This window comes from Salmo trutta, chromosome 3 (genome assembly GCF_901001165.1).
Source record: "Salmo trutta chromosome 3, fSalTru1.1, whole genome shotgun sequence".
Lineage (NCBI taxonomy): Eukaryota > Metazoa > Chordata > Actinopteri > Salmoniformes > Salmonidae > Salmo > Salmo trutta.
In genome coordinates this window covers 55333780-55361477 of record NC_042959.1, presented here as the reverse complement: position 1 = coordinate 55361477, position 27698 = coordinate 55333780, and the positions used below count along the sequence as shown (strand labels likewise).

Below are 27698 nucleotides of genomic sequence, written 5' to 3'. Positions count from 1 at the left end.
AGGTATTCCATGATATGGGGAAATAATCCAACACTGCAGTTGATTGCCAGTGATCATCATTCATCATGTAGGCAAATGGTATACACTACCAGTCAAAAGTTTTAGAACACCTACTTATTCAAGGGTTTTTCTTTATTTTGTACTATTTTCTACATTGTAGAATAATAGTGAAGACATCAAAACTATGAAATAACACATATGGAATCATGTGAAGTAACCAAACAAGTGTTAAACAAATCAAAATATATTTGAGATTCTTCAAATAGACACCCTTTGCCTTGAAGACAGCTTTGCACAGTCTTGGCATTCTCTCAACCAGCTTCACCTGGAATGCTTTTCCAACAGTGTTGAAGGAGTTCCCACATATGCTGAGCACTTATTGGCTGCTTTTCCTTCACTCTATGGTCCGACTCATCCCAAACCATCTCAATTTGGTTGAGGTCGTGGGATTGTGGAGGCCAGGTCATCTGATGCAGCACTCCATCTCTCTACTCCTTGGTAAAATATCCCTAACACAGCCTGGAGGTGTGTTGGGTCATTGTCCTGTCGACTGACCTTCATGTCTTAAAGTAATGATGGACTGTCATTTCTCTTTACATATTTGAGCTGTTCTTGCCATAATATGGACTTAGCCCTATTTGGTAAAAGACCATCTTCTGTATACCCCCTACCTTGTCACAACACAACTGATTGTCTCAAACACATTAAGAAGGAAAGAAATTCCATAAATTAACTTTTAGAAGACACACCTGTTAATTGAAATGCATTCCAGGTGGTTACCTCATGAAGGTGGTTGAGAGAATGCCAAAAGGGTGCAAAGCTGTCTTCAAGGCAAAGGGTGTCTATTTGAAGAATCTAAAATCTATTTTGATTTGTTTAACACTTTTTCGGTTTCTACACATGATTCCATATGTGTTATTTCATAGTTTTGATGTCTTCACTATTATTCTATTATTCTACAGAAAATAGTACAAAATAAAGAGAAACCCTTGAATAAGTATGTGTTCTAAAACTTTTGACTGGTAGTGTATATAACCAATACATGACTTTTGAGGAGTAGGACAGTTGATACAAACCTATAACTAACTATAACTTTTCTATTATATGAAATTATCACATTCGCTTGCTCGTTTGCCATACTAGTCTGATGAGACCATATAGCAACTACGGGAACTAACCTGAAACAACCAAACGGATGGACAATGTTGATTGACATGTGGAATTATGTCCAATGAGGTTGCAAAGTTAAAGTGAGAGGCGGGATTAGGTATTGTCCAATGAGGTTGCGGGGTGAGCCCAACATGAACGCCAGTTTTTAAAATGTATTCTCTTTGACCAAACCCGAGAACAATAATGTGATAACGTTGTACACAGTTGTGCACAGTTTTCAGGAATTCATTTTCGCTCGTGAGAGCTAATTTCAAAACTATTGTTTTTATAATTTCAGCCATTCTGGAAAATGTATTTTAAAGCTTAGCTTTAGGGCTCTAACTCAAGTTTTAGGTCTCAGGAAAGGTCATCACACTATTGTGACCACATCCATTAAACTGACACTCTCCCTAGTATACTTCATAATACAGTGGATTTAGGTTGAAATCCTTTCTTGGTGTTAAATGGATTTCCAATCCCACTCGTCCTTTTCATTGTTCACATTTCAGTCTCAGTGTCCGCAGCCCCTCTAGAGGATATTCAAATTGCCTACATATGTCAGGAGGGTAATGTCACACTTGAAGCACCGTTTAAAGATTTGGATACCCAATGTGAGGAGAGCTGGACCATTGGCAAAGTGGTAAACTATTGCATATATGCTTATGACAAGTAGATGCAATGTGAAGTCAGGCATTTTCTATTACCTTTATTCTTTTTTCACATCTCACCATTGATAGTATCATCAACAGTATGCAGATGGGCAGGGGCCATTTTAATTTAGACATGACTTGTGATAAGATATTTTTCTTTCTGCAGCCCATTGCCATTTATAAAAACGACAGGGGTAAAGTAAAGATAAAGGAATACATTCCTCCATGCAAGGACGTGTTCTTTGGAAAAGTCATCCTTAGTAAATGTGCCAGTGTCACATTAACTATTGGTTGCACCAAGGTAGGTCAACTTTATGAATACAATTCACCTTTCCTCTGTTAGTGTCTGCCAAGTACCAACGTAGTACAACATTTTTTTATATTCACCCCTTCATTTTTTATAAAACAGGATGGGTTACATGAAGAGACCAGGATCCACTTCTTAGGTATGGTTTCCCCTGAAGTTATTGGTGTATTACACAACACATTGATATAACTATTAAGCATTGTTGTCATCATCATTGCTCATATCACTCTTTTTGCTACTTAGGGGCAAACGCTATCGCTGCCACTGCAAACGCTCAAATTGCTCATTATGGTAAATTCTGCTTTTTTTAGACCATGCATTATATTTTGATTGTACTATTATCAAAATAAAATATACGTTACAACTGCAGATGATTCATTTCTAGTTTTGTTGCCACAGGGAAATTCTTGTTCTTTTAATTTTATTACAATGAGAGATTTTGAAATGAGTGTTAGACAATCAGCATTTTTCAAATAATGCAAGTAATTAATTTTAAAACTATTTTCTTATTTAAAAATTTTTAGGACTTTGGGCATTGGTGATGCTTTTGGTCTTTTTGATCGTACTTTAAATGTAATCTGAAGGAAGCTGAAGCAAGGTGACTCCAACGATGTTGGTCTCACCCAGATGACACCCCTTGACATCGATCCAGCCGATAAAGAACAATTAGGCCCACTTTTTCAAAGTTAATCTACTATAAGCATGATGTAATTAATCTAAGGGAAACGTATGACTTCTACAGCTTTAGTTGTATGGTTTTTGTCTCATTACTGTCTTCTACGCAACGTTACTTTCTTACCTTTTTTATGACCACCCAATTTTTTTTTACCTGTACAGAACATAGTAAAACTCAACCAAGTAAACCAGTATGATGGGTGAAGTTCACATCTTTTTTACCTAAGAGAGGAAGAAACAAAGACATTGTTTTGTTTTAAATGAAAATTCAACAGAACATTTCTCATTGCTGGCTACATGCAGGGCCATGTAGCCAGAGTTATTTATTAAATATTTATTAAGCTATGTATTACCTAGTGAATATAAAATGCAAGTATGAATGTACAATTAGCTAGGAAAACAAGCTGTGAACTTGTCCGTTACAATAAATTCATTATTACATTGCCATCTCTCCCTTGGACAATTTAAGGCACGCAATGGTTGTACTTCATCAAGATGCTTTGGAACCAGTGCCACATTTTAAGAATATATATTTTAAACTAGTCTTATATAGGTACTCCTACTCACCCCTAGATCAAACAATAAGCTTAGAGACAAGTGACTCGATTGATTTCACCAGATGTACTGTACAATAGTGTTTAACACTTGGTAATAATAATACTTCTTACCTCCCTCCAGTCCATAAAACCAAACACTTTTATATGAACTGACAACCATCATTTTACACACATTAAGAGGAGCCCTTTTGAACACGAGCAGCGTTAAACATTTTAATAAGGTTTATTATCTTATGTTGATTTCATGCATGTGTACTTTTGTAGCATAGTTGTATACCATAATGTTTAGCATGCTTTTGATGAGAGATAATCACCCATTTTCATGCTCTGCTCATTTTCTAATCTGTCCTGTGATGTGGTGGTGATGCATTAAAAATAATTGTCTCCAAACATTGTGACGCTTTTGTATCAGGGTTCTGATTGCCAACACATGTACACAAAAGTACAAATGTTAACAACACGTGTGTGATATACTTGAGTTTACAGGGCTATGTTTCCGCCTTGTAATGTGTTGGAATGATTGACAATTACAAAAATATAAATTAAGAGGTGATAGAGTTTAACATCCTGTTCATGTGAAAGTTATTTATGCAAAATAAATCATGTACATGAAAATTATTTAAAAATCAAAATCGCCATCCAATGAATATAGTAAATTCATTTAATCGACAGACATTTTGTGCTGTCCTACAAATAAATCATTGCCAGATTATTTAACTATAGAAATTCCAAATACAATATACTGTATAACACATTTCAATGTATTATTTTTAATATGAAATAATATCAAATAGTATGTTATTTTTTATTTTATATTGATCAATGTTATCTTGACTGTGAACATCTGTTAATGGGGGGGGGGGGGAATTAAGTTATTTAGATTTAACCCAAATATGAGATGACTGAAAGAGACCACACATGCTCAGAAACACGCTCAAACTCTGGCGACTAAAAAAGTGAGGACTCATCTTAAGAAAAAGTAAGACAGAATTTATCTAAAACAGTGATATTTCAGAAAACACAGGACATGTACTTGCGATACTTTACAAAATTATTTACATCACTTTTTATTTTCAATGTATACACAGCATTGTTGATCATATCAAAAACAAAACCTGACTGGTAGCCAGAGACTCCTGCAAGTTTCATTTTCTGCCAATTTCTTTTAGCCAGTTTCTCAAGACCCTTTACTTATGGTTTGCATGGAGGAAGACAATTTTATTTTTTGTTTCTGCATAAAAAATACATTTTGGCCTAACAAAAAAAGGTATCAATTATGCCTAAACAGAGTTCATTTGGAGCCTTGCTTGGCTCAGATGAAATGCGTCAAGGCTGGTTTCATCTCTGTGCAGAGTCCAGCGTGTCCCACCAAACCCTTCCATCACTGGTGAGCCCCATTGAACAGTGCTCAAATTAATTCCATTTCAATACCAGTCAATACAGGAATTGAATTGAATTAGGCATGAAAATCCAAAAGATCAATGCTGTACACATTGGTAATTTCCCAGTTCAAAACTCAATGTCAATTGCTGGTTTGGCTGAGATGTGAATGGAATTAACTTCAATGTTGCCATGGAGCGACCGTCCAGAGTGACCCCTCGTCGTGGACCATTCCTTCACCTTTTCCTGAAGCTCCTTGTTGGGGTTAAATCTTGGGGCTTAGATCGCGGGGTCCCTTCACTAGGCCCTGCTCCTTGCGCATCACAGGCGCGTGAATGCTGCAGTCCCGTGCCTCACAGAAGCCGGGCACTCCTGCGTTGCCTGCCATGCCAGGCTGGCCCAAAGCGCCTGTGAAACCACGGGGCCCTCTGGGACCTGCCATACCGTTCTTTGGCTCTGCTGGGTGGCCTGGCAGCCCTGTGGGGAAATGTTTTTAACAATTGGAGTGGCGTCTTAAAAGTTCACTTGAAAAGACTTCCTGCTAACATCAATGTTGAATAAAACCACACAATGCCTATTCCAGTGAATCTGGATACTTTCCAACAATTCTAAGACAAGCAATTTTGAGGTAGACCTGAGAGTTTCACACCAGTGGAAACAGTGTCCTACCTCTGAGACCTTGATGCCCATCGTGTCCTGGTAGACCTTTACCAGGCTCACCCCCCTTTCCTTTCAGACCTTTTGTTCCTGTGGAGTAGAACAGAGAGCTTGGGGGTGCACTCTGAAGCTATGCCACTACAAACGAGCTCCACTAATTTTCACTTGAAATGAGCTTTACTGATCAGGGTTTAGTTTACCTGTAATCAAGTTTGGTTGAACGAAGACATTTGGATTACATACCTCTTTCACCCTCTGCCCCCTTCTGACCATCCACTCCTGTGTCCCCTTGGATGCCCCTGCCTCCTTTGACTCCAGCTTTGCCCGCTTTACCCTGAGAGAGAGAGAGGTCAACAGAACTTATCATATTTTGGAATAAAGGCCTTCCTTAGTAGATATGAGTTGGTTTGGGGGATGTGTGACTCACGGGTTTGCCTGATTCTCCAGTTGGTCCCCTGGTTCCGGGCGGCCCAATAAGTGTGCGGTTGTTGATGGGGCAGCCTTGGGAACACTTGGCCCGGATGGAAGCTGCATACTGGGAGATCTGGGCTATCACCACTCCTTTACACAGCTGTAATACCTGCTCATCTGTCAGCCCAGGGCCCTGAGGTCAAAAAGCTGGCAATCAATCAACCAAGCAAGCAAGTAAATAATCAATCAATCAGTCAGCAAACGTTCTTGCTAGATATGGGTCAATGTAAAATAAGGGGGAGACCCTTCCTCCAGGCAGACTGGAGTTGGCTCCTGATACGCACAGGGGCACCTGGCACTCCTTTAGGTCCAGAGCCACCTTTGACGCCCAGGTCACCGCCTGGACCTGGCTCTCCTCTGGAGCCTGGGATGCCGGGGGGTCCATTTCGTCCAACAATGCCATCAGGGCCGATGGTACCTCTCTCTCCTTGCTACCATTCAGAAATGAGGGGAAGGAAGGAGAGAGACAGACAGAGGGGGGACACTGTTCAGTCACTGAACACAAAAAGTCACAATTTAAACTCAATCTCAATACTTCTACCTAATCAAATCATTTAATTCTCAATACTTCTACCTAATTAAATCATTTAATTATCAATACTTTTACCTAATTAAAACAGTTCTGTTAGGATTTTATGACATAACAGGAACTCAACTCTCTACAGTATGTGCTGTTGTGTCTGCTGTCATCTAGGAACAACCTATGGTTTTTATGTGACCTAGAATGGGTGAGGGTGAAAAAAACACATACTTTCACAGAATGGAATATACAAACCTGTCCTTTGTCACCACGCTCTCCAAAGCTTCCCTGTTTGGAAAGAGGAACAGAAACATTTTTGGTAAGAAAAACAGACCCACTACATCAATGGAAACAGGAAGTAGATAGATGAGAGAGTGACGTCGGCTCGGCCTTGTCATATGATTTACCTTGTCCTCTTTCTTTCCCTTCACACCAGTTCTTCCAACACCACCCTGAGGAAGGAACAATCAGCACATGAGATGAGTCAGTAAGATGCCATGGCAATGATAGGACTGCTTATTACAGTTTATCAGTCACAAAGGAAAGACCCAAACATAAACAGCAGATGACCAATACACATCCACTTTCACGTACTGGTGTGTGTGTGTGTGCTTGATTAACTGTGAGAAATTGACTGGTAATTTAGCAGTGTGATGGGGAATGTAAATCAAAGGTTACCTTCTCACCATCAGGTCCTGTCTCCCCTTTGGCTCCCTAGAAACAACGCATTAAATCAACAATTGCATAATCATCAAAAGACAATGATGATAACTGTAGTGGTAATGACAATTTTGTGTAATGACATATACACACAGGCTGGGCCTGCAGGCCTTTAGGCCCTGGTTTCCCTGGAACTCCTGCATCTCCTCTCGCTCCTTGAGGCCCCTGTAATATGAAACACACACATAGGTAAACTGCTGCAAATACACACATACACACACACTTTAGAATGAGAACCCTTGTTCAAAAAGAGGAATTTAGTTCAATTCCAATGACAGATCATTTTTAATTGTCTAAACTTATAGCAAGATACATGGTACTCTTGCCACAACATGTCTGACAGTTAAGCTGTCTTTTTTAACTAAAACCAGAATGACCATCTGTGTTTTTAACTGGCACTGAAACCTTTTCAGGGACTTTACCAACAGATCTGATGTTTTCAGGGACTTTACTAACATATCTGTTATCTTCCTTGTTTTGACTGTCAACAATATCACATGGGTGTCTGTCCACCCACACGAAACCCTTAAGCAACATGGCATTTACATCTGATTAACAACACTGAGGGGACTTTACTGAGGAATGTGGGAGTGGCAGTGTCTGTATTGTGATCTGTAGTCTACTGTGCACATGTGATTGAGATTAGAGCACCTCATATAGTGGTTATAAAGCCTGTCTTACCCCAGCTCCTACTCTCCCAGGAGGTCCCCTCACACCACGATCCCCTCTCGCGCCCTAGGAGGGAAGACTGGCCATTATTCACAAAGTATTCATTTAAGTATTAAAAGTACATGTCCACTTTTAGTTTATTTAGTAAATATTTTCTTAAAACTGCATTGTTCGTTAAGTGCTTGTAAGAAAGCATTTCACAGCCATTGTGATGATGTCATCCTGATATCCAGCATGCAATTCTCCTTCACTTTACCTTTTGTCCAAACTCTCCAGGAAAGCCGATCACCCCAGGAACTCCAAGAGGACCCTGAAAAATAAACAGTAAATGTAGTTTGTTAGGAGAAATCCCATCAACAGATTCCTTATCTATTTATTACTAATTTAGTGGTTATCATACTGATACTCACATCCTCTCCAGGCTCCCCATCACTGCCTGGCATGCCCCCTGGGCCTTGGTCACCCTGAGAGAGAGGAAAGAGAGAGATACAGAGAAAACAGAAAGTGGAAAAGAAGAGAGCAAGGGAGACATTGACACTACAGTATCAATCTAATCTCCCACGTGGAGAAGGTGCTATCGTTGTGGCCAAAAGTGTTTAACAGCCACATGACTCACAAAATCAACAATAGCAAAACCTTCAGTGAAAATAATAGTATGCAGTTTAGGGAAAACACCCATGAACACACATACATCTTGGGGGAACCAGAGTAGTTTCTGTGAAGAGTAAGGGCCAATGACTTTTGAGCGCAACTAGAGTACTTTCTGTGAAAACAACATAACTCCTGTCCCCTAAACATACCTTGTGACCGGTCTCTCCTCTGCCTCCTGGCTCTCCAGGATACCCCTATCAAACACAGAAAGAAAAAGCAAGTTAGGATTAATGGTCTCTCTCCATGTAGGGAATAGCATAGTCTTAGTAGATAAGGACAAACAAGAGGTCCAAATGGAGAGATGAATGGTGTGACGGATAGACAGACATCCATCTTACATTATAGCCCATCTCCCCATGGTCTCCTGAGAATCCAGGTGCTCCAATCTGACCCTGTGGAAGAGAACGGATGAGATGGAAGACATTTTAGACAGGAAATAGAAGTTATACGATTTGTTTTAAATAATGAGTTATTCAACCCCGGTTTAATTAACCATGGTCACAAAGCAAGGTTGAAAGGCGCTACCTTTTCCCCTTCTGTTCCCTCAGGACCCTGTTTCCCTTCTGCTCCAGTTGATCCCTGAGAAGGTCGGAAAAAAATATGTCTCAACATGGCCAGAACAAATTACAATAATTTGTATGTTGTTTATATGTTAAATGGAAATTATCACATCACATAGCCTGTTTGAGGCTTTCACATCATAAAGTATTGCTTCTAGTTAGAGCTGTGTAAGGAGCTGAGTGAATAATTGATTTGAGCATGTTGAGAATGTGGTGAGTTGTGGTAGCAACACTGAGCGGTGGCAACTGTTGTGAGTGGACAGTGTTGAGTTGTGGGAGGCGCCATGTTTACCTTGATACCTCCAGTTCCATCAGGCCCACCAGGCCCTGCCTCACCAATTGGACCCTAGAAAAAGACAAAGAACTAAACACATGAGTAGGGCCAGACTGAAACATGCTGGGGATTTAGTATCACATTTCCTTACACTCATTTGAGGAATAACTTTATTTTATGCTACAAAAATGACCAGGTAGTGGATTTCCTTAGAAAATCCAACGGTAATTGGTAATTACACAATAATAACCTATGGATTGTTTCTTTGAGATTAATTGAAATAAAATCCCTGCTATCAAACCAAATATGGTTACCTACAAAACATAACAGCTACATTGTGTCAATACTCACAGTCTCACCCGTTACCCCCACTCCTCCGCGTGGCCCCTCCATACCGATGTCACCCTGTTGAGGATAAGGAACACACTCAGGCATAGACAGCTTCAAATTGTCAATTAAGATTTTTGGGGTGTAATTAGCGGATACTTGTGATGGCATAGTGGTATTCTATGATGCCATGCTGGTACTCTGTGATGTCTCTGTGGAACAGTGGGGGTTTATAATGTCATACCTTTTTGCGGGTTTTGGGGTCTACCTGATGGATGCGGTAAAGGAGTCAATGAAACGCAGACCGTTCCATTGACCATATCTGTGGTGTCTTTCAATACAACTCGGAGACTCAGAACCTCTGATTTAAAATGTACCTACGTTTTTTGCGTAGAGCTTCCTGTTGGTCAATTCTGCTATTTTCCAAGTGGAAAACTCGGGCCCCATCTTTCTACAATACCTTTTTAAGAGTTTCTGAGTTCCGAGTTGTCTTGACCGTGGCAATACTGGTTCTCTGTAATGTCACACTGGTTCCCTGTGATGTCATACTGGTCCTATGTGATGTCATATTGGTTCTCGGTGGTACAGCAGGGGTTTTATGTGATGTCATGCTGTTTCTTGTAGGTTTAAACTTTAGACGAACATTATGGTGGCTTGGGCTGTTATTAGTGAACATTCAAATAAGATTTTGTGAAGGGTCACACTGTTTTTGATATGGGGTTATAATGGCTTTTTAGGTAAAGAGTGATTTTGTTTGATGTGATACATATTTTGTAGGATGCCGGACTGGTTTTGAGGAAGGGTCTTTACCTTCAGTCCTAGCACCCCTGTCTCACCTGGATCTCCAGGAAGACCAGGCAAGCCCTGTAGGAGAGAGAAAGAATGAGAGACAAGGTGCAAAAGAATGGAATAAAATATAGACCAAGAGAGAGAATGAGAAAGAAAAAGGGCGATCCTAGTTGTTGAAGCTCAGCCTTTCACCTCAACTACACATCATAGCCACTCTCCAGTTCTGAATAATAAAGAGATCGCCATCTACTGGCCATAATCAATATAGAAAAACGTTACATTGCCTGTGCCATGTCGCAGAATTTAGACTAGAGCATAGAAACAGATCAGAGCAAAACAATGAAAGAGAGATACATTACATCTGTGATATCCTTTGGAGGCCTATTATTACCTGGGCTCCAGAGAAACCAGAGGCACCGTCCTCCCCATTAGGCCCAGAGTCACCCTGTAGAGATGGCAAAGGTCAATACAGCTGTTGAGTCAAGTTCAAGGGTAATGTTGATGCCATACTTTTTAAGTTACAAACATTCCTCCCAGGGAGATACTGTTTCTCTTTTGAGGTTGTGGCAAGCCTGTTTGCAGTGGGGTTGGGCAACCTGGGTTCAAGCCTCGCTTAGGGAGTTGGATAGTGTCTAAGGCTGATTTGGGTGAGGTCTTTTATTTTACTTTTTTCACTTCCTCACCTCAGGCCCTGTGTCTCCTCCTCTTCCTAGAACTCCTTTGAATCCTTTGTACCCCTAAACACAACACACAGGAACAATATCAACAGCATTACTCCAATAAGGATATGAGCACTATGAATTTGATATAGTGACTATACAGTGATTAACACTTACCTCCCGTCCCTGAGCCCCAGGGAAGCCATCTCTACCTTGCAGTCCTCTGGCTCCCTAGATGGACAGACAGATAGATAGACAGACAGATATTTTGTTTAGGCCAGAAAACAGAAGGATACCACAGGATGGTGGTGGATGGGGTGAGTTACCCCCATACAACCCAAATCACTTAAGGACCCAGTGAATGCTATATAAATGACATTTAATCAGTATTAATCAGCAAAGTAAATTGATGTTTGCTGTTTATAAGGTTCTAAATTACATTTGCACCTTCGTCCTACCTTGGGCCCTGCAAACCCAGCGAACCCTGGCTCTCCAGGCTCACAGTTACAGTCTGTTGGCCCTTCCTCCCCCAGAGAAGCCTCCCCACCACCAGGGACCTGGAGCGACTCTTCGTAGGGCTCCTGCTCGTATGGTACCTACAGTTATAACATGATATCAACTTACATGACAGAACGAACACAATGTTACATGACATGCCATTACTAAATATTACACATAACATACTTTCCCCCTTGACTTTCCCTCACCTGTGTGGTGGTGGTGTAGGGGTAGGAGTCCTCTGTGATCATGCTCACACTGGTGGGGGCTGGTGCATAGGGGTCATATCCAGATGAGGGTTGCTGCTCCTCATAGCTGTGAGTGGGCTCCGGTGGGTATTCCTCTGCCAGCGAAGAATGTGGAGGTGGAGGGGTTTAAGTGAGGGAAATGTTTGCATTCTGGCTTTTGATTAGCGGGAGGGACTTTGCTATGTTGTAGTTATTACCTGGTTGTGGGTATCCTGAATGCTCATAGTTGTCGACCAAGGAGCCCTCATAGGTGTGTTCATCACCTAATGACACAAAACAATAATTGAACAAGCCTGAAACAATAATTCAACAAGCCTGAAACCTTCCCAGTAAAATGACAGTCTGTTTACAAAACAAAATAGCCTGTTATTAGATAGATAAACCAATTTAATGTTTGTAAGCAAATATCAAAAATGTTTCATTGTGGTGACATGAGAATATAGGTCTATACATTTTAAACGCAATCTAGGTCAACTGAAATAAAATCAAGATATAGCCTACTGTTTTAGCTTACCTCTAGAAATGTGGATAATTAGCTAACATCAAACAGTAGCTATTCGCGCGAAGGCTAAAGGCGCTAACAATGCACGTCAGGCAGCTCACCTGAGTGGTAACCAGAGTACTCGTCCTGCGCGTGGGAGGGGAGGATACACAATAGGAGCACGAGCAGCTGCGAGATAACGGACACCTGTAGAAAAGGCGGGAAAACAAAGCAAGGTTAAAACGACCATGTAGGCTGTAGCCTATTTCTTCGCCGCTATAACGATAAACACAAGGTAAAGGTTGGAAGACCTACCTTTGTTGGAAGATGGAAGACCTCTCAGCTCAAAATGAATAGCCTGCAGGCGTTCTTATTTCGTTACACTTTTAACTCCTTAATAAATTAATAACTGTTTTGAGGACGAAAAATTTGGTGACTGTAGACGTCTAGGCTAATGAAGGCTAATGTATCACTAAGAACATTTTATACCCAATAATCATGGCCCTTTTAAAATGTCAGATATATCTCCCTCTGGTGGTGGTTACGCACATTATAACAACTCATTCAACTCGAGCCCATGTTTTCTTGTCTAGGCATTCCAGACATGTATTAATTGCCCACTTGCAGGCTATGAATAATATTCAACATTTATATGGTCTATATTTGACTAATTCCTTGACAAACATCAGATTTCATATCAATCATAATATGACATCTGTAAGATCATAGGTCTATAGTCATATCATGAGGCCTGCAGTAAGCCTAAGCTACAGTTGGAGTAGGCTAAATGACTACATTTAGGAATCGCCAATTAGGCCGATGATTAATCTGCTAAATAGGAAAAATGCTAACTTTATTTTCATAAAACTGTATATACTGTATGACAAGCAGCAAGTGTGTGTATCCTACTTCAAAATGAATTCACAAAAAGCAAGAATTTGTGGAGTTGTTGCTTGGGGTTGTTGAAATAAAAATTGGGCTGCAAGGTGGCCTATCAGACCATCACTAGAAAAGGCTATATGTTATTAGGGGAGATGACCAAAGATAGTCTGTGGTTGGGTAGTTGGCCGGAATATTTGGTCAATATTTGTTAAAAGACACGCTGGACATGTCACGAAGCCTACATTTCTGGTATTGCGCCATATGGCTAAATCATGTCCAAAAATAGAGTAGCTTCTTTTTATTTTCTAGAGAGAAAATGGGCCAATAAACTGAAGTCACATCCTTGGATTAACAGCAGCCTATTGGATGTCACATGACATGAGACATGTGGGAGGAGATTCTGCAGGGATCAGCCACCCAGGTGATAGGGTTGTATTATGCTCTGTAGATTTAGGCAAGAGCTCATCTGTGCCTTGAACAAGATAGAGATGAGAAATACAGGCTCAAAAAGCTCTTTGTTAGGGTAAAACCACAAGGTGAGCCACAGCAATTCTCAGGCCCTTCTCACATTCCAGGGCACTTTCTCTGTACTCTAAAGGCTCTCTTCATCCATTTACATTTTAGTCATTTAGCAGACGCTCTTATCCAGAGCGACTTACAGTAGTGAATGCATACATTTCATTAAAAAAAAAAATCATATTGGTCCCCCGTGGGAATCAAACCCACAACCCTGGCATTGCAAACACCATGCTCTACCAACTGAGCCACATCCCACTCCTCTGAGATGATAAAAGGCCTTTTCTCTGTTTGCTGTGATGTCAAGCAGCTGTCTGTCCACCATGAGTCCACCACTTTTCATCCATGCCATTTCCAGCTTTTTATTCAAAACTCCAGAGGACATCAATAAAACACTTGTGCAGTAGTCTATAATGGACTTAAATAAATGATTAAAAGACAATGAATAAGAGCACATGAGCAATAAATAAATGTCAGTGTATACATGACAAATGGTGCTCAATGATAGACTCAATTATCTGCGTTATCTGTTGAAATAAACCAATTGATTTGGAGTATTCAATACATTACCTGGGCAAGTACCCAGAATGTAGAGTTGACGCCATACGTCTGCCTGGTGGTGTAAATCGGTGATCCCCCACCGACCTCCAGGCCCCCTGGGACACTGAGGTGCAGTGTGGGATATGGACTGCGCACCTCCACTAACCCTAATCCTTCCATTTGAACAGTTAGTAGTCATGAAAAAGCTTCCTTACTTAGACTAATTCTCCAATATAATCACTATTCATTAAATAGTAATACACTATCCACAAAGAATTGCTGCAAAAAATAAGAAATGTAACTGCTTCCATCTGTACCCAGAGTGTAAACTGAGATCCTGGACTTCTTGATTGATGCAAATTTGATATTGTTCATTTATATTTAGCTACCGTTAACAAACAAAAAACATACATTTACCCAAACTGTCAAACAACAAAATCACCTCTCAAAGTTGTAAAGTGCAATGTTTCAAGCATGTCGGTTGACTTGTTGTTGTGTGTAGTGGAGTGCTCTGTAAGATAAAGTCAAATCGGCACATTCCTGAGAAACGTACATTCTAAAGTAATTACCTCCTAACTACCCTTAATTCAGAGGGAACTCAAACACTGTTAGGGGCTGCATGTGAACCACTAGGCTAATCCTCCTGAAAATAGGTCACATAGTATTTAATTTAAACGCCAATGTATATTTAGGTTTCTTTATGGTCACAACACACCAGCTAAATCAGTCCATGTCAAATACACTCTCACACAGTACCAAAAATAAACCCTCATTACCGCATCATTACACAACCAATAGTTAGATTAGGTTCCTCAATCCAGCATCACTGAGTACACCACCTGCGGACCAGAGAACCTAGGCCCAAGAACCACACTACACTATTGGACCAAACACAGAGTTCACATCCATAATCTGGCGTAGCAACATCTCAGAAACCTTCTTAGACCATGCCTGCAGTACTTGCTTACCTTCACCCTGGGGGCTCCCATGGTGCTGGTTCTGTCTGTTTGGTTCTGTATAATCCACTGAGACCAGACCCTCAACGTATCGGATAGTCCACAGGTTTTTTTAAAATAAAGACAGAAAAGTACAGTTTATTTCCTCCCTGAACTGTACTCCTTACAGCATTCTTGCTCCCCACTCACAGCACTGGTCCCCCTTCCTCTCTCTCTCTCCCTCGCTCAGGGATCCATAAGGTTCTCAGGCAGCCACGGGCTCGGCTCCCTCTTCTCCTCGACAGGGTGAGAAATACCTGAGTCTAACCCTAACCCCAAATACACACAGGGGCAGAGACCCAGACAGAAGAGAGGGATGAGCGAGTAAGGAGAAAATGCTAAATACAGAATTAGAGAGGGAGGGTTTAAAACAGATGAGACTAGTGCAGGGTCCATTTTGTTGTGAGCATTTCAGTATACTGACACAGTTGTGCAGGTCGTGAATACCCTAATAACATTCAAACGTTGACATTTGGAGCTGTTCAAGTAGTACAGTTAAGGTCAATTCTATAGTCATTCAGTCCAAAAAAATCAATTTACATTCTGATCATGAATTGAATACCCATTTAAAGTAACGGTTTAACAGGTGATCAACCTTAGTACCAATTGAATAGTGTTGTGACAGATATTGAAAAGTATTTTTATCCCATCATTAAAAGACTGCAGATGCACATTGACCCCAGGCCTGACCTTTTGTGTCCTTTTGACCTGCTGGTAAAAGTGTGCCAACTATGGACACTCCTGTCCAACATTCAATACAGTACACACTGAGAAATGCACAAACTGCCCTGAGGGGTCTCAACCAATAGGGTTGGTCTGGGAGGGGCCATTTACACCTAAATGATTACATTAATATACTTATCTGATAGAAATGTGTAGATATTTCTGACCATTTCTAGTCGCAACATGGAAAGACAATGACAATTGTTTATGCAGAGTTCTTGTTAAAAAAGGAAGTAATCCATGAATTCTAAAGTAATTGTGGCTTTACAACATAAGTCATTTTTGTGAGAATGAAAGGTAACCTTACTGAAGTAAGACTTTTCTCTGAATACTTCTAAATAAGGGCCATCATACACATGAAAGCTTTTACACAGATTATGACCATGATCATTAAAGTACACATATGAAGCTTTTATTCTCTATTCAAAGTTCAAACACAATGCTGTTTTAACTTTAAACAACAAACCGTTCTTTTGGAAGTGAATCAAATACAGGGGTAATTCTGAATGTACAACAGAATTCAGAATCATGTTCTAACAGTTTATTTACATTCTGTAATCGAATACAACAGGCATTTAATAACCTCTCAGTTTAAGACCAATGTTTAAAGCTGCACTGTTGCTTTAAAATATCATCATTAGATTACATCAAAGAAAGATTCGTCTGTGAGTCAAACTACAATTTCTACACACGCATACCACTTAGTATGAAGCCATGAATTGGGCACTTAGTATGAAGGCGTGCATTCTAAGTGGTACACTTATGGACATTGGAACGTAGCTTTGGTTGGCTCCTTGACCTAATCTCTGGTTTTCCAAGCTAAAGTACTAAACTTGAAAATCACTTCTCTTCCTTTTTCTTCTTCTTTTTCTTCTTTCGATCATGAGGTCTCTCATCCGGCGAGCAGGAATCCCTGTGAATGTCCACACACATTCAATTCACCAAACATGTATACAGCCAAAGCATTCATCAACCACTAAATGTCTGCAACCAGCCTTGATGGTGACTTCATACAATTAAACAATGTCAGATTTGAATGCATGAGACAATGATATTCAGTCAATCCACTACTCTCCGACTCACCTCTTTCTCTTCTTCTTGCGCTCCTTCTCTCGGCTGCGCCCCTGGCTCTGCTCTGGGCTGGGGTCTTTGCTGCGCTCTTCGCTGTGGTGGCGTTTGTGGTGGGAGACGTGTCCATCCCTGGAGCTGACGTGAGATTGGCGGGACTCTATAGAGGCAGACCGCCTGTCCTCAGATCTTCTGAGAGACAAACGGTTCAGGGGAGTCCGTTTTTATTTTATTTTTTACATGCTCCTTAAATAAGTATTACAGTACTAACTGGATTTTGTATGAGCCATCATGTAGGTAAGAAAATGGTTGGATTACCTGTGAGGGGCGTGTTTGGACTCTCTAACCTCTTCCTTCCTCTCCTCCTCTTTCCATTGACTGGACAGTTCAACAGAGTGGACATTAATCACCTCCCGAATCACCTGCAGGATTCATGAAAAACATCCAGATATAACACACACACATCAAAGTAAAGTACATCCATTAACATTCTATTGAAACAGTCTCACCCCCACACACCTCAGTGTAGGACTTCTTGGTGTTGTGGACGTTCTTGGCTCTGTAAGACTGCCGCCGTCTCTTGTAGTCCCTCATCTCAGCCATCAGCTCCAGGTGAGACTTGTGCTCGTTCTGATCGTTACCTGAAGAACAGAAATAAACATAACAGACTCACTGGAATGGATTTAGAGAAGCAATTCTTAAGAAAAGTGGCTTAAACCACACTACTGATTTCAATAGTTCATGTTTATAGGCCTACCCTTTTTGAGCTTGGCCACCAAGTCAACATAAAGGTCCTCGTTGTTGGTTGCAACAGCTTGATCCTTCTGTTTGATGCCCTCCCTTGTCACGTGATCAAAAAGAGCCAATCGGTCTGCCACAGTAAGGTCACAGATAGCTCGCTTCTGGTTCTGAGGAACTTCTGAAGGGTCTGTGGAGTATTCACCTGCAGCACAATGAAAAGGGCTTTACACACACTCACATGCTACAACAGTATCACACAGAGTAGAGTCATGAGAAGTCCTTAATTCAAAAGCTTTTAAGAACACATTGATCACATTGAGATGATCACTCACACCTTCAGTATGAAAGGGTTAAAAAAAAGAGTAAAGGTCTTTCCCCAACACGTACAGGGAAAACGTGTGTGTAATGCCGCCAACAGAGGCAGCATGTTTGAAAGGATATGGCATTAAAAGGATACTGCACGTAATCAGTAAGCCTGAACGAGGGAAGAACCTCCTGTAATTACTCACCCCTGTCACTGAAAACAAAACACAGAACACGTACAGATGACAAACTCAAAGAAACTAGATCCTAAAATAAAAAACCCATAGCCACCATATTTAGCTGTGTTTATAATGAATTAATGCATGTTAATTGAGACCTTTTTAGACATGGGCAAGGCACTGAAGACCTACGAGCTTGGTAAAAAAAAAATCTAAACATTGGTTGCTCTTTGGTGAAATGACCATTAATTGCTTCTCCAAAATAAAAGCTGAAATATTTTGTGGGGTATGTCTACCACAGAGTCAAACTAATGCTGATGGCCATGAAGCATAGGGTTTTATCAGTGACCTAACACTAATGTAAGGGTGTAAAGATCTTACCTTGGCTGTACTGTCCCTCTGTCCTAATTGGCGGTGCACTTGCTCTTGCTTGAAGAATCACTTGTTGCTGTGTGTGTTTGTCTACAGGTGAGGCAAAACACAAAGAAAGATGTGAGACACGCAGTGGGCTTCCCCAACCCAGGGTCAGTCCAGGGAATTTTGACTACTACATGAAGTTGAGATTCACTTTGCAGTGGAATAGTGTGACACTCACCCATTGTGAAGCTGGTAATGCTGGCATTCTCATAACACAGAGAGGGGTCATACATCTCAGCCTTGGGAAAGGAGTTTACTTTTTATAAAATCTTTTAAGAACATAATAACAGATAAGGTTGTTGTATAACTAGGGTGGAGAGTTTTTCCTGATCATTTGACCTTACCAGTTTGGTCCCCTCTAGTTATAGGGTCCAGTTTTTCTAGGTCTGGCCCTATGGTCAGGAAAAACTCCTTACCCTAATGACAAGCTACACCAAAAAGTGTTGATGGCTCAGTTGATATTTCAGTCGAGTATGTGTGCGCGTATGTGATACTGTATAGATCTTTAACCTGTTCCTCATGGGAGTATCCAATCTGGCTGAGTTGGCAGGTGGCTTTGTGTCTCTCCATGCTCCTGCTTGGCACTCTGTGGTTCGGGTCATAGGGGCACACCTCCATTGGCTCCTGTGGAAGGTCATTTACAAGTTATAATCTCATCTCTGCTTGTTGTAGTATGCATGTCATGTATACAGAGACTTAATGAATCGTCCATCATCTAGGGTTTTCCCATTTATTTGGAGGCCTCATATCTAGCTAGCTACACATACATAACAGATGGTGCACATTTTAAATATGGATATATGGATATTAGCTCAGGTAACGTTATGAAAACATTGATTATGGGGTGAACTAGTCCTATAAAGAACGCCGCGCTTTCAGGGCTAGGAGAACCACCCATCGTATCTGAGGAGTTGAATAAATATAACTAACTAGCTTCCTGACCTACCTGAACTGAGCCGTTGTCCTGGTCCTGTCTCCATCCCAGCGTCTCGAACAGCTCATTCAGTTGTCTCTGGCAGTTCTCGGTGAACTCCGTCAACTCTTCCAAACTTTGCAGACGAGCCTGGTGATTTTCTGCTGAGTCGCACATGTCCTAGTCAGGTAAAATCTAAATTGTGTCTACATTAAAAGGGGCTTCCTTACATTTTACTAGTTAATGTCCAACCCATATTGGATATGCAGATTTTGAACGCTGTTCAGCACCACTGTCGCATTTTAATAGCGTAGGCTGAGTGGCGCATGTAGATGACGTAAGCCTGACTGAGGTGCATTCTGGTAATTGAAGAATTAAAAATACATTTATGGTTTAGTTTTGAATTGTACACATTTGTCGCTAAACGCTGAATTGCAGCATACATAGGCCTACGTAAGTAAGTAACTCAAATAAAACATATGAGATGTAGTATACAATATTACAGTTAAGCAGCTTCACAAAGTAAGGCATTGGGCTGTTGTAGTATCTGTCAGTCCGAATAGGGGGAAGGACTCGATGGGTAGATCTGACACAGACATGTCCTATCGTCTGAGGCAGCTAACGTTATTTGGTGCTGGGATTTTGCAAGCTTCTTGACAAAGGATCTGCAGTGGTGCGTGCGGTGGGACTCCAAGGACTGCAAGCCCAGGTCATTGCATGCAGAAGGTGTAGGTGGTGCCCATGATGATTTTGGTTGGATCTTCTTAAGTTGGTTGTGTTGGTGGGCTGTGAGACCTGGGTGCCATACTGGAACACTGGACGGACAAAGCAGGTGTAGACTGTCAGAAGGTCTTGGAAGTTACATACACTATATCTTCATTAGAAGTTCAAATCAAGACAACAAGCAAAGGTTTTCTTATTTTATTGGGTAATTTTTTTTAAAATTAATGTAACGTCACTTACATAACACGAACATATAAAAGGCCTTTAAATGGTATTTAAAATACATTTTAATATTTAAACTACATTTCAATACATTTAAAATACATTCAAACAACAAGGCTGACATTTAAAAACACAGAAAGTTCCCTTGCAAACAACTTTTGAAGGAATGCAGGTTTAGGTGGGGAAAAGCTGGTCATCGTGCAGCAATATGTTTTCCATCAAATAATTTGGATAGACTCCTTCTGATCTAAAAAGAAAGACATACAAACATTATCTTCTGCATAGCCCTACTTTGTTTATGTGCTTCAGCAATGTGTAAATAAACCATGACCTTGAATCATTTAACTACTTACATTACTTCAAGTGTCTCTGTGTCCTCATAGGCTACTTCCTCCACTATTTCCACCTCGACTCCTACCATTATTGTCTTCCTCACTGGGAAACAGAAGTATTTGATTAGAGAAAAATACTACATAGCAGCCATACTGGATCACCATAGAGAATTACCCTCTTTCACATAAACAGACACATACTCTTACTTCTGAAATTGAAGAAAGGGGAACCAGCCCAACTGTGGCAACATCTTCCTGGTTCACTTGGTCCATGCACACAAACACAGCCATGGCCCTCTGTCCTGTGGCTCCCCCATTGACTGTCTAAACAATGCTGGGATGATTCTTCTCCATCAGCACCAGCCAAGGAGGGCTGGTGTGGGGGGACATCCATCCACATTTCAGGGGCATCTAGCCCTGTGTCACTCTGGCTTTGGATGCTAACTAGGTCTGTGTAGACAGGGCCAAAGGGACTCTCAGTACCAGCCCAGCCCCAGTGGTTCTGAGCACACTCTTGGGTGAGGCCATGGCCATCTGAAGACACAGGGGACAGAGGAGAGAACATAAGAACATTTGACAAAAAACTATTCTGTTCATACCATTGATGATGTCTAAAGGGATTCATGTGAATGGAGAAACCAAGCAAATGGCATTATGTCTATATGTTGGATGGCACTTCAATGAGCATACAAAGAAATGGGAATAGGGGAGATGAAGACTGAAACGTGGATAAAGAGATGCAAGGAGAGGAGATGGAAGGCTGAGAGAGGAGGGGAAGGGATGAGATGGAGGAGCGATAACAGTGAGGTGTGGTGAGAAGGGATGACGTAAGGTAGGATGGAAGGTTGGGTGCTGTTCTGTTGCAGTCTGTCATTGTATCACGTGTTTGGTCCTGCTGTCTCTTTGGCCTGCCAATGGGCCTGCTGAGTTTGGGCAAGGCTCTTAGTCACAAGTCATCTGGCCACACTGGCAAGCACTGAGGGAGTGGTAGGTAAGCAAAACCAGAATAGCAGCAATGGGAAAACAATGTTAATTGATACAAACCAGCATAAACCCTGTTTACCCCAAAACAACAAGGCATGCCACTTGAAAACAAACCTAAAACAGGAAAAACAGGGTTGAAACAGACAAGCAATGAAAGAGTCCCCTGTACTATTTTGCAATGAGCCTGCAATATTCTCTCACAGTTACCTCATACACCTCACTCTTACTTGTAGTATAGCAACAGATTGCTGGATGCTCCCTGGTCCAAATTGCATGTTCTTCCTCTTTTCTTTCTTCCTCATCCTCCCATTGCCTCAGGGTTGCTGAGCCAAGTCTGCCCAGGTGCCCTTGGTGGCGTAGAGGCACCCCGTTCGACCACAACCAGTTAGGGTTCTGTCCATACATCTCAGTCAGGGCTTCTACTGTATACCAAGGCAAAGAATAATCACTTTGCGTGTTTGATTCCCTTGTCGATAATAGCAGGTCTATTGGCTAGAGATGAGCCAGATTTGTCCATGGACTGGAGCTGCATGGGCTCCGCAGCAGTGCCCTCTGATCCTGTCAGCCGCAGAACAGCTTTTCAGTGGAGGCACGATTCAGCGTTTCCTGTCCAGAAAGGAAGTTCACCCTAATGGTTCTGAGATGAGAGTGTTTCTGATCTTGTGTAATGATGTAATGATGACTCTTGGTGGTCTTACTGTTTTACAATACAACACAAATACAACATTATTAGCCTGTGGGACAGTTAATGCTGTGCAGTAGCATTAGGAACATCCACACTCACGCATAATATATACACAAAAGCCTTCCCTGTGGCTCAGTTGGTAGAGCATGGTGTTTGCAACGCCAGCATGGTGTGTGCAACGCCAGGGTTGTGGGTTCGATTGCCACGGGGGGCCAGAACAAAAAAAGCAAAATCATGAAATGTATGTATTCACTACTGTATGTCGCTCTGGATAAGAGCGTCTGCTAAATGACTAAAATGTAAAATACAATGCCTGGTAAAAGTAATGTTTAGCACAATAGTAAGACACAGTAACAATTGAGACAACTCACAATTTGGCATCATATTCACTTGTTTAAAAATGTGAGAAAAAATCTATATGCAAATCTATTACTATAAGTACTACTACTATCTATTGTATTACTTTCTTTGTCAGCGTTGCATTTATCTTCGTTGACAAGTATTATTGTCACATGATTGGCAGGCAGATGGTCACATGTTAATGCAAGGCCAATCAGGGACTAGTGCGTTGAGGTGATGAGCGTGAATGAAACATAAAACACTGGAATGTGCCTGGCATATACCATTTACTTCCTCGAGTGTTCATTTCATTTTAGCAAAAGATACTCTGGTAAACGTTTATACTTTGACTTCTGTTCAACTACATCCACTCTTTTACTCCAAATAAAGGTTCCCGAAGACAACAGCCTAAAACGCAAATTCATCCCTCCCATTGCTTATAGTAAAGCAGGACACTCCCCTTGTGTCACGAAGGGCGAGTCAGGGAAGGGATAATTTGTTGCCAGTTGGTATCACAGTGTTCTTCTTTTCATTCATAGAAATGAGTTATCCTGGATATGGTGCACCCGCAGGCGGATACCCAGGAGGGGTAAGATCTTACAGACAAGTGTCTTCTACACAAATATTAAAATAAATGGGTATCGGCAGGACCGTTTAGTTGTCCGGAAGTAGAACTGCAAATCGACATAATATCCTACATAATGTAACAAGCGTATATTGCACAGTGTTTTCCGAATACAGTAGAGTATTTGTTGTATCTAATACAATTTGTAGGCCTGCCTGCCAACGAACCTCTACCATTGGCAAGCCGTAGCAGAGCTTTTATGCTTTAGTCGCTTTAGCCTCCAGGGAGGCCTGTTGTTCCCGGAATGAAGAGGCTTGTTGGCTACAACAGAGGCACTCTTACAATGTAACATTCTGAGCTGATCAAAAGATAACATAAAGTGCAAATGTTAGTTCTACTATGATGGATTATAGGGCCTATACTTTGTATAAAAAGTTCAGTAGCGTATAGGTCTATATAAGTACTGGTTTTGAATTAACTCGGTTCACCCAACCCTGGGAGTGGTCAGGTTCACATAATAGCTGGGTTTTGCTGACCGAAGTACAGTGTGACACTCTTGCTGATTGGAATAAATAATCTATATGAAATAATTCTCAGCACCTTGCACTGATTTGAGACATAATTGTCTGTTGTTTATAGACTATTGGTTAGGTGGTTCAGAGTGAGTCATTGTTATGTTCAACTTTGGTCACTTTCATGGCACTTGACCCATGTTGTCACTAACTGTTTCATAGTAACCTTATGGTGTTTACTGTTTCTCTCTCTCTAAATCATAGTCTGTCTGTTTCTCTATAAATCATTTACTGTCTGTTTCGCAGTATGGAGGTGCCCCTGCTGGTGGCCACCCTCCTGGTGGCCCCGGCTTTGGAGGATACCCTGGTCAGCAGCAAGACCCTCTCTATGGATATTTTGCTGCTGTTGCAGGCCAGGTAATAAGACTTACAGCTTGACATATTGAGCTATCTGCTAGTCTCAACACAATCAAAACAGCTTACTGTCGTCTAAAAATGTATAGCATTGTTTCGGTCTCAATAAGTATTTTTTCCCCTCCATCTTTTGACATTGGAAGGATGGGCACATATCAGCGGAAGAGCTCCAACAATGCCTCACACAGGCTAACTTCTCTGGTGGCTACAAACGTAAGAGTGACACCATGTACAAGACCGACGGGAACCGCAAACTCCCAGCCATTTTTCAATGCAGTATTTTGTTTTATTCTATTCTTTACACTGTATGGAGAGCTGACTGTGGTTTGATTAACTGTTAACTTATCTCCGACAGCTTTTAACCTGGAGACCTGCAGACTGATGATCAACATGCTGGATGTATCCTTGACTAACCAGTCAGTACAGACACACAGGTTTTTTAAATATTATGGTCCCACTAGCTACCAGTACAATAACATGAGATGGAATATGCGTAAGTGACTGTTTTTTGTGCATTGAGAGTTTGCAGAAAGTCCTCTCACATTGTATGATTGTGTTCCATGGATTTTTCTTGAATGGGAAAAAACAACTAGATATATCAGGACAACAAAATCTAAATATTGAAATTATTCAGAAAACCTTTAGCTGTCTATATTCATGTTTGAGGTAAGGTTGTGAGGTCACTGCTGTTCCTGTTCCTTGACTGAAGCGACCCCTCAGAGAGACATGTCATGTACTATGGGCTTCAACGAGTTCAAGGAGCTGTGGACCGTGCTCAATGGCTGGAAGCAGCACTTCATGTCCATTGACCGTGACCAGAGTGGGACCGTGGACCCCCAGGAGATGCACCAGGCAGTCACTTCCATGGGTACGTACAAGCACAAAGGGTGTATTTGTTTATATGTGTATACACAATAAGTGATGATCGATAGTCAATATGAGAGAGAAATGTTCATTTGACATGTATGTTTTTTGTGTTACAGGCTACAGACTGAGCCCACAAGCCATGAACTGCATCATCAAGAGATTCAGTTCTCACGGGAAGATCACCTTTGATGACTACGTAGCTTGTTGTGTGAAACTCAGAACCCTGACTGGTGAGTGGACTGTTTTGATCACTTTGTCCATTATCAGTATGACTATTTTATGTGTGGTTGTTTGGTAATAGTTTATCTCTGTATGTTTGCTACAGATTTGTTCCGAAAGCGGGACCAAGCTGGACAGGGAATGGCCACATTTCCATACGATGATGTAAGTCTTTCAAATCTCTTACAACATTTTTTTTTCAGATCCTCTTCCTTGTTGTAAGCACTTACTGTAAATGGCCCCATAAGTGTAAAGTATTATAATCACTCTGTTTCTCTCTCTCTCTCTCAGTTCATCCAGTGCACGATGAGCACATGAAGAGACAGAGCAGAAAAAAATCTGAGGGACTACCTACCTATTAACTCCCATAATATTTACAATTTAGCGTGTGTAAAAATTAATTCTGACATGTATTTTTGATACTCACAAATCACTTGCTTTTTTTGATTGCTTTTATACAAACATGACTAAAACCTAATTGTCTCATTCCACATTAATGGTTTTGAAATAGGAAGTTACTATAAAATCGTAACATTACCTTAGGAAACTGGAATATTAGCCAACTTGAACCACTAGGTGTGCCTATAAACCCGTAAATCTGCATGTTATGTCACTGTTGAAAGTCTTTACTATTAATCATGATAATCAAGATATCCCTAAATATAGCTGGGAGTAATCTTGTCTGTATGTGAAAGAGAGTAATAAACACGACCATATATGTTGAATACACCTCTGATCTGTTTTCTTAGTAGGGCTTGGTGACAGTTCAATAAAACCTAGTGAGCATGGTCAGCATTTCACACTGAAGGTCCACATGCACTCTCCATGGGAAAACAAGAGTACTAGAACAAGGTATGAATCCAGAAAATAATTGATTTAACTTACGAGTGGTTTTATGGTTTCTAAAATGTCAACATCACTCACTTCTAACCATCACTCTTGTCCACTTGGAGAGAGACTGAGGAGGCTATGACTTGAGCAGGAACCTCCACCCGGTCGTTTCCTAGAGGTCCAGTCTGCCCACTCCTCACATCCAAAGTGGAAAGACTGGGTCCTCTATTGAGCTAGATGTAAAGACCATTTTTGTTGAGTTCTTTACAGGAGAAATTGCAGACCAAGATGTAGAGCTTTTCCTAAACTGGTACTGCGAAATTATACCGCCTGTCTTCAAGCCACTAGACAAGTTTGGGATCTGTTCTGGGGTCAGAAGGTACAAAGTACATTTGTGGAAAATCAGCAGATTTCCAGTACAGATCCTTAACTCAACCGCAATGGGTCCCTACATTGGGAAAGTCAGTTATCAAGGTCAGACCCATCGCTGCTACATCTGTCAGAGTCTGGACCATCAGGTCAGAGATTGTCATAATGTTAAATGTTGGAAATGCGCTGGACTGGGCCGCAAATTAAAAGACTTTACTGAAGAAGCCATGTACAGCCTATGTGGAGGTGAAGGTCACACCTTCCAATGTCCAGTGTCCTATGCGGGCATGGTAAGAAGAGGTCCTGCCTCTAATCCAAAGCTTGACGAAAAGAGATAGAGAAAGTGAGCCCGCAGCATTAGACCCAGCACCCTAGACCGTCAGCAAGACTACAACTCGCGCTGTGTGCCGTCACCGCTGCTTCTCCAGGACCTGTGACAGAGAGTGAGCCCGGGAGAGAGAGTCGAGACGGCATAAGAAATGGAACTAGTAAGGTCGTCCACCAGAGTGCTGAAGTAGACGTCACCCCATAGTCTGCCAACTCCATCCCGAGCGACAGTGAAGAAGAAAGTGACAGCAGTGAGAGCGAGGCCAAAAGAGAACATGAGAGAGATGAAGACGACACCGATGAAAGTGCAGCGAATACACCGACCCTATCCCTGCCCCTCTTCCCCTCCATCCCTACCTCCCAATGATGGCCCGACTACCAGCACTTCCATCATCACAGGTCTGAAAAGACAGCGGGTAGAGAGAAGAAGAAAAGGGAAACAAGGTCAACTGACTTATTTATTACAAGTCAATATTCAAATAAGAGCGATATAACCCCTGAGAGACTACCGGTATACATGTTTGAGGCTTTTTGTTAAGTCAGTAATTACTATGGTGAAAAAATTATGAAATAGATTTTGGAAACAATGTGAAAACTATGATAAATGAATTAAAGTTTGAAATATGTCAACTGAACATTTTATTAAACTGACATTGACCAGTCGGAAATGATGAAGTTCAGAATAACAGGATAAAAAAAAAATCAATTGTAAATATTTAGATAAACACTAAATAATAGATAGGCCTACACAGAAATATTTAAATTACACTGAACAAAAATATAAATGCAA

General features: G+C 41.2%; 4 protein-coding genes across 9 annotated transcripts; 1 reads left to right on the top strand and 3 right to left on the bottom strand.

Annotated features, from left to right (window-relative positions):
- Positions 1–3987: 3987 nt before the first annotated feature.
- LOC115179429 (collagen alpha-1(XXVII) chain) lies at positions 3988–15463 on the bottom strand. The gene is made up of 26 exons (XM_029740945.1): positions 15149–15463; positions 12365–12449; positions 11959–12024; positions 11723–11856; positions 11474–11611; positions 11193–11246; positions 11040–11093; positions 10748–10801; positions 10378–10431; positions 9592–9645; positions 9259–9312; positions 8932–8985; positions 8745–8798; positions 8556–8600; positions 8166–8219; positions 8012–8065; positions 7768–7821; positions 7180–7251; positions 7045–7080; positions 6774–6818; positions 6622–6654; positions 6131–6277; positions 5803–5979; positions 5619–5709; positions 5388–5465; positions 3988–5195 (listed from the first exon to the last, which is right to left on the bottom strand). Exons 1-26 carry the CDS (start codon positions 15167–15169, stop codon positions 4984–4986), a joined length of 1974 nt encoding a protein of 657 aa, XP_029596805.1. The 5' UTR covers positions 15170–15463; the 3' UTR covers positions 3988–4983.
- Positions 15464–16288: 825 nt separating this feature from the next.
- Positions 16289–19811, bottom strand: LOC115179437 (U11/U12 small nuclear ribonucleoprotein 48 kDa protein). 2 transcript variants are annotated; one of them, XM_029740959.1, is made up of 9 exons: positions 19553–19811; positions 19117–19230; positions 18785–18845; positions 18571–18651; positions 17724–17909; positions 17486–17607; positions 17285–17388; positions 16982–17158; positions 16289–16811 (listed from the first exon to the last, which is right to left on the bottom strand). In XM_029740959.1, the coding sequence occupies exons 1-9, from the start codon at positions 19694–19696 to the stop codon at positions 16739–16741; spliced, it is 1062 nt and encodes a 353-aa protein (XP_029596819.1). In that variant the 5' UTR covers positions 19697–19811; the 3' UTR covers positions 16289–16738. The 2 variants fall into 2 exon arrangements, with proteins under 2 accessions (XP_029596819.1, XP_029596828.1); XM_029740968.1 differs by having other exon boundaries at positions 16982–17155.
- Positions 19812–20425: 614 nt separating this feature from the next.
- Positions 20426–22555, bottom strand: LOC115179442 (uncharacterized). 5 transcript variants are annotated; one of them, XR_003872896.1, is made up of 4 exons: positions 22008–22555; positions 21004–21772; positions 20818–20899; positions 20426–20711 (listed from the first exon to the last, which is right to left on the bottom strand). XR_003872896.1 is itself a non-coding variant. In XM_029741000.1 (4 exons), the coding sequence occupies exons 1-4, from the start codon at positions 22183–22185 to the stop codon at positions 20658–20660; spliced, it is 642 nt and encodes a 213-aa protein (XP_029596860.1). In that variant the 5' UTR covers positions 22186–22551; the 3' UTR covers positions 20426–20657. The 5 variants fall into 5 exon arrangements, 3 of the variants coding, with proteins under 3 accessions (XP_029596860.1, XP_029596842.1, XP_029596851.1); XM_029741000.1 differs by having other exon boundaries at positions 20426–20706; positions 20998–21330; positions 22008–22551; XR_003872897.1 differs by having other exon boundaries at positions 20427–20711; positions 21004–21330; positions 21988–22540.
- Positions 22556–23249: 694 nt separating this feature from the next.
- sri (sorcin) lies at positions 23250–26106 on the top strand. Its single transcript, XM_029741022.1, has 8 exons — positions 23250–23393; positions 24188–24298; positions 24439–24508; positions 24651–24694; positions 25016–25163; positions 25279–25392; positions 25488–25546; positions 25673–26106. The coding sequence occupies exons 1-8, from the start codon at positions 23346–23348 to the stop codon at positions 25697–25699; spliced, it is 621 nt and encodes a 206-aa protein (XP_029596882.1). The 5' UTR covers positions 23250–23345; the 3' UTR covers positions 25700–26106.
- Positions 26107–27698: the final 1592 nt, after the last annotated feature.